Source organism: Austrofundulus limnaeus, unplaced genomic scaffold (assembly GCF_001266775.1).
Source record: "Austrofundulus limnaeus strain Quisiro unplaced genomic scaffold, Austrofundulus_limnaeus-1.0 Scaffold72, whole genome shotgun sequence".
Taxonomy (NCBI): domain Eukaryota; kingdom Metazoa; phylum Chordata; class Actinopteri; order Cyprinodontiformes; family Rivulidae; genus Austrofundulus; species Austrofundulus limnaeus.
The window spans coordinates 1,458,496-1,464,449 of record NW_013952474.1 but is presented as its reverse complement, the minus strand read 5'-3'; the positions used below and the strand labels follow the sequence as shown (position 1 = coordinate 1,464,449).

The 5,954-nt window shown below is 42.3% G+C and overlaps 1 protein-coding gene across 2 annotated transcripts in view; it reads right to left on the bottom strand.

The window, feature by feature from the left end:
• Nucleotides 1–5,954, bottom strand: part of acp2 (acid phosphatase 2, lysosomal) — a 25,953-nt gene that overhangs the window by 5,006 nt on the left and 14,993 nt on the right. For both annotated transcript variants that reach the window (XM_014010711.1, XM_014010712.1), the window contains exons 3-11: nt 3,572–3,658; nt 3,367–3,427; nt 3,200–3,291; nt 3,019–3,117; nt 2,827–2,916; nt 1,355–1,438; nt 1,228–1,276; nt 1,062–1,150; nt 864–970 (exon numbers count right to left, since the gene is read on the bottom strand). In XM_014010711.1, coding sequence (XP_013866165.1) covers nt 864–970; nt 1,062–1,150; nt 1,228–1,276; nt 1,355–1,438; nt 2,827–2,916; nt 3,019–3,117; nt 3,200–3,291; nt 3,367–3,427; nt 3,572–3,658 — 758 coding nt within the window. The remainder of the gene's footprint in view (nt 1–863; nt 971–1,061; nt 1,151–1,227; nt 1,277–1,354; nt 1,439–2,826; nt 2,917–3,018; nt 3,118–3,199; nt 3,292–3,366; nt 3,428–3,571; nt 3,659–5,954) is intronic.

Below are 5,954 nucleotides of genomic sequence, written 5' to 3'. Positions count from 1 at the left end.
CTTGTTTGAGTGAAGATAAAGTGCAATGATCACGTTTTAGTTACAGTCAGTAAAATTGGAGCTGTGGACTCTTAACTCTGAACAGACAATAATATGGAGTTTTGTTTTGCCCCCACCTTCAGTTATTCCCACCATAAAGCAGCACAAGGCTGACAGATGGTAAAAAAATAACTGGAGTGATTTTGAATTATTTTACACTTTAAAAGTACATTTTGTTTTTATTATGTTATTTTTTCAGGGTATCGTAATTTATTTTATTTATTAAATTGTATAATGTTCTTCAGTTTAAAATGTAGGCCTATGTGATCCATTGGTTAAAAATAAATGGATCAGTTTTTCTCATACCTACTCTTTTTCACTGTTTGACTTGATCAAGACTTTTCTAAGATTTTACACAACAAAATAGGTAAAAGTGTGTGACTTGTACTGTTTTGGTAATGGGTCAATATCAGAATCGGTCAATATCGGTATCAGACATTTCTCAAAGTTGCAATATCGGTATCGTATCGGAAGTGAAAAAGTGGTATCGGGACATCCCTAGATTCTACCAGTGCTAATGTTAATTCTGCTAATGTAACATGCTAATGTTAATTTGACTGCGACTTTGCTACATTGAGCTTTTAGCTGACACTTTGTTGTTGGCCTTTAACTTGCTTTTTTTCTACCTTTAAATAGGGTTTGCTTCTAATTTTTAGCTAGCGTTTTAATATTTTTAAAAAGTTTGTGCTACATGTAGCTTCCAGCTAAGTTTCAACATTCAGACTACATTTTCACAAAAGAAAATCTCTAGTTTGTTGATAATTTTTGTGTTTTCAGCCCCCTTGAATTTAGCTTAAGAAAAATAAAACATCTAAAACATTTACCCATTGTCCTCTCTGTACAGCTCAAAGATGTGGCAGGAGGCGTAGGGCGGTTGGATTCCATTGAACACATTCAAACTAGCCTGAAGAGCAGTAACGGTCGTGTCATGCTGCATCAGAGAAATGTTTAGAAGATGGTATGAGTTACAGAAAATATTAAATCTGGACAAGAACTACTCAAAAACTAAACAAATAGCTTACTCCTGACAGCATCAGGAGTTTGAGTTGCTGCGTCGGGTCTGGAGTGGCCATCTTAGAGAGATTCTTCACAATTTCATTAAGCAGCATACCTGAAAAAATAGACACCAGCTTTAAGTTGTTAACTTAAAGAACAGTTAATTGCAAACACGTCAAATCGTTCCCTCACCTCCCTGCAAGCGACTCTTCTCTTGTTGTTTGTGCACCCCAAAAATGACCTGCAAACATCAAACTTTGTTAAAGAACATCAAAACTCACTCAGACTAAAGAGACTGAAATGCTACTGCAACCTTTACCTGAAATCCAAAGTCTTTTAGGTTCTTCAACTTCTCCATGACATCGGGGGTCACCCAGTCAGGTGCGGTCATGTTGTGGCGGGACTAAGAACACAGCAAAGTCAGCCCAATTTAGAAAAATGACAAGGATAAAGAAAGGTCAAACAGGTTACATTGACCTGTTTTCTTCATGTAGGTGCTGCTTCAGCAGAACTTTCACCTACTTACAGCTCAGTCTGCTCTCCTCAGCCACCTCACTTTTCATTGATCATAGATGAACCTGATGACTCAGCTATAAACATGTGCAAAAGTGTGGGCACCCTTGGACTAAACTTAAGTCAGTCTGAACAGCAAAACAAAGTAAATACGAAACTGAAAATTGAAAGTAATGAACTCACTAACAATATTTTAAATTAAATATTTATTATCTCACTGGACTGTGTGCTGGTGACTAACTGCCAGTGGTGTTAGTGAGAGTTTCAAGCATCTAACCTGTCTCAAACTCTGTCTCAAACCCATCTCTAACCTGTCTCAAACCCATCTCTAAACTGTCTCAAACCCATCTCTAACCTGTCTCAAACCCATCTCTAACCTGTCTCAAACCCAACTCTAACCTGTCTCAAACACATCTCTAACCTGTCTCAAACCCATCCAACTTGTCTCAGACCCATCTCTAAGCTCTCTCCTATCCATTTCTAACCTGTCTCAAAACCATCTCTAACCTATCTAAAGCCTAACTTRTTTCAGACCTATCTCAAAGCTGACTTAACCTGTCCCAAACTTGTTTCTAACCTATCTAAATCCTGTCTCAAACTTGTCTCAAACCTAACTTGAGCTGTCTCAAACTCATCTCAAACTTGTTTGTAACCTGTCTCATTCCCATCCCTAACCTGTGGTAAACCTGTCTCTGACATGTCTCAAACTCGTCTCAGCCACTTCTCAGTTTAGTTTCTGTAACTCAGAAAGTGAAATATAGTAACAGTGACATATGAGACAGCTCTGGGAATGTTTGTTGACCAATGAAACCAAACTGTGACTGATTGGAGGAATAATTAAATTTGCCTGTCATTTTGCAGAAACAACTTAATTTATTAGCAGCTATGCATGTTGTAAACTTAAATACCATACCAATGAGCTTCAAATTAAAAATTTCTATATTTTTATGGACTTGTGTTAGCATCTAGTTGCTAACAGTCACAGTGCACTGAGATGCAGGCTATACGGTTCAGGTTTGCCTGACGGTCACACATAACTTCCTGAAATAACTTTCATGAGGTTCTTGAGATGAGCAGAGCACCTCAGTCTGTTTGGCTCTGACTTCTGGTAAACTGATTAATCAACCAGAAGAATAAATAGGCAGATTATTGACTTTTTCCCTCAGACCATATGTTCCAAGGCTTTAACGACCCTTAAGAACAATTAAACAGGCACATCAGGTCAACAGAAGGGACAACAACATGAAGGAGGTCCCTGTGTTTGTTTTCAAGCTTCACCTCGCAGAAGAGTGTATCGTACACGCTCCACACCGTCTCCACATTGGTATTCTTCAGTCCTGTTTTATTCTTCACCAACTCAATCAGATCCTAAAGACACACACACAAAAAAAAACAAGACTAAATTTAACATATTCAATGATGAAATAGAATGAATCTAAAAGAGCAGAAAACAAAGAGCAGAAGTTGGACCTGGTATGTTGAGATAGCATTAATAAACTCTGGTGTGTGTTCGGTTTCATTCATCAGCTGTTTGTAGCGAGGACAGTCGTCCAGGGGAAACGAGAGAAGCTTAAAAAAAAGAAAAACAAATAGTAAACGACCATGTTTGTGGCCAAAACAAAAAACTAAAACATTTCTGTTTGACACCAACCCTCTCTTCGCTGAGCGGTACTGTGTGCACGGGGATGGGCTGCCACTTCAGGTCGGGTCTGAACATCTGCTGACTGTTGGGAGGGTAGAGACCTGGACACAGAGTTAGGATGAGAATAAGAAGAAGTTGGAACATGAGTGGTTAGGAGGAAGAAGTGGTGCTCAGACCTGCCAGGTTGGCCGCTGCACTCATCAGAGTACGATCGACATCTGTACTGCGAACAAAGACCTGAAGACAAACAGAGCAAATCATTAAAAATAAAATGGTTCATCTGAGCAGAAGAAGTGTTTCATAGTGTAATAATCCAGATTAAACAAGGTTCTGGTCACGTGTCTCCTGATTTGAAAGCTGGACGGTGAAGTRATATCTGACCTCGTGCGGGCTGTAGGACTCGTTGAGGAAGTTCTTGTATCGAGACCTCAGAAACTGACCCAGTTCATAGTGCTGCCTCATCCCCTCCTGGGAACACAAAGCATGAAGACAAGAGTGAAACTCAGAGAGAGACAGCAGGTCTATGAGAGAAACCCAGACCTCTCTCTCCAGATCCTCTTCAGGGGGCAACAAGGTGTTCCCAGACCAGAGAAGAACCGTAATCTCTCCARAGGGTTCTGGGTCTGCCCCAACCGGGGTCTCTTCCCAGTGGGCCATGTCTGCAAAACCTCCAAAGGGAGGTGTCCTGATCCGATGAACCCTATCTTTACCACCCTACAAAAAATGCTACTTGGGTCCAGGATCTGGTTCTTTATGTCCTGATCCAAGCTTCATGACCACAGATGAGGTTTTGAATGTAGATGGAGCAGAAAATCAGAGCTTTGTCTTTAGACTCAACTCAAATGTACAAAGAAACACCCTCATTACTGAGGAGGTATACAGATCTGTGGATTCACCTCCTGATCCTACCATCACTCAGGAATAAGACCAGATACCTGAACTCTGAGGCACTACACTGACCCGTAGGGACTCTCAGGGTGGACCTTAACTTCAAGACTGTAACTTACATGTTTAAAAGTCGACAGATTCAGATTTTTTCATGATGTTAAAGATGAGCTGAAGAGATCAGCCTGTACATCAGGGCTATTCAATAGGCGGCCCCGGGCCACATCCGGCCACGGGCCGTCTTTGACTGGCCCACCCCTGACTGACCAAACGTAAACCGCAAAAACACATTTAAATCATATTTGCTGTGAGAGTTTTAAAAATTCTCACCCTTTCTCTTGTACGTGAACGCATCGCTGCTGGTATCGTAGCAACGCCAGCCCAGAATAGTAACAACCGCGAAAAGATGTCGCTAACAGGTCAGAAACGTAAAATTGACAATGAAAATCGGCGTTTTAACCCTGCCTGGACTGATAAATACGTGGTTTTTTTTTACCCGAAAGACTGAACTCTAAGCCGCTGTGCTTGATATGCAATGAAAGCCTGTCAGTATTAAAAGAATATAACATTTGGAGGCACCATGTTGAGAAACACCGAGCTTTTGGGACAGTATTTCCTGAAGGGACAGAGGAGAGAGCAACTAAGGTGCAGAGCCTGCTAGCATCTTATAACAGGAGTTGTTCTACATTAGTAAGGACATGTACAGCACAAGAGAGGGCCACGGCGGCCTCCCTGCGAGTGTCGTGGAGTTTAGCAAAGAAAAACAGACCCTTCACTGATTCTGAAACTGTCAGAGACTGCATGATTGCAATATTGGACGAGGTAATCCACGACAATAAAATCCAAGCCAGTGTGACATCTGCAGTGAAAAGCGTGCCCCTATCAGACACCTCAAACAAGCGAAGAGTGGAAATATTAGCAACAGATGTGTTTGAGGCTCTGCTGATGGACCTGAAAAAAGCTGAAACCATGTCAGTAGCAGTGGACGAGTCAACAGATCAGTGTGACACGGCACAGTTGTGTGTGTATGTGCGCTTCTATGATGCAGAACACCGGTGTTTTCGCGAGGAGCTGCTCTGCCTTCTATCCCTCAGAGGTCACACTACAGGCGAGGTGTTCTTTGATAAAATCTCGGCTTTCTTTCAAGACAACGGGTTAGATATGACCCGGGTCTGTATGCTCGTGACTGATGGCGCTCCATCCATGACTGGGAAGGTGAGTGGACTGACAGCGCGGTGGACAGCTGTTGCTCCGAGGATGACAGTGTTACACTGTATTGTGCAACAGACCGTGCTGTGTGCGAAACTGAACGGACACTTTAAAAGTGTAATGGACAACGTTATGGCGACTATAAACTTCATACGTGCAACCTCAAGCCTCCAGCATCGCTTGTTTCGGGAGCTGCTGTCTGACATGTCTGCAGAACATCACGACTTACTTCTCCACAGCGACATTAGATGGCTCTCCAAAGGGAACGCAATGGAGTGCTTCTGTGCGCTCAAGGAGGAGATTAAAGTTTTCCTTCATGACAGCAAGCAAAAAAAAGCGGAGGCGCACCTAAACCGCATAATGGACACGGACTTTATGGCAGATGTGTGTTTCCTTTCTGATTTGTTCAAACACTTAAATCAGTTAAACCTCGGACTACAGGGCAGAGAGAAAACCGCCATTGATCTGGTGGAACAGACGCGCACATTTCAAGCCAAACTGGAACGATTTTCTGCAGACTTGAGCTCAGGAAGAATGTTGCATTTTCCTACGCTACGCAAACGCATCACACATACGGCACCTCTCACAGCAGCGAKGATGGATTTAGTTGCGAAACTAAAAGACAACTTTGCCAGCCGACTGAATGGCCTTTCACTCCCCACAGAGGTGA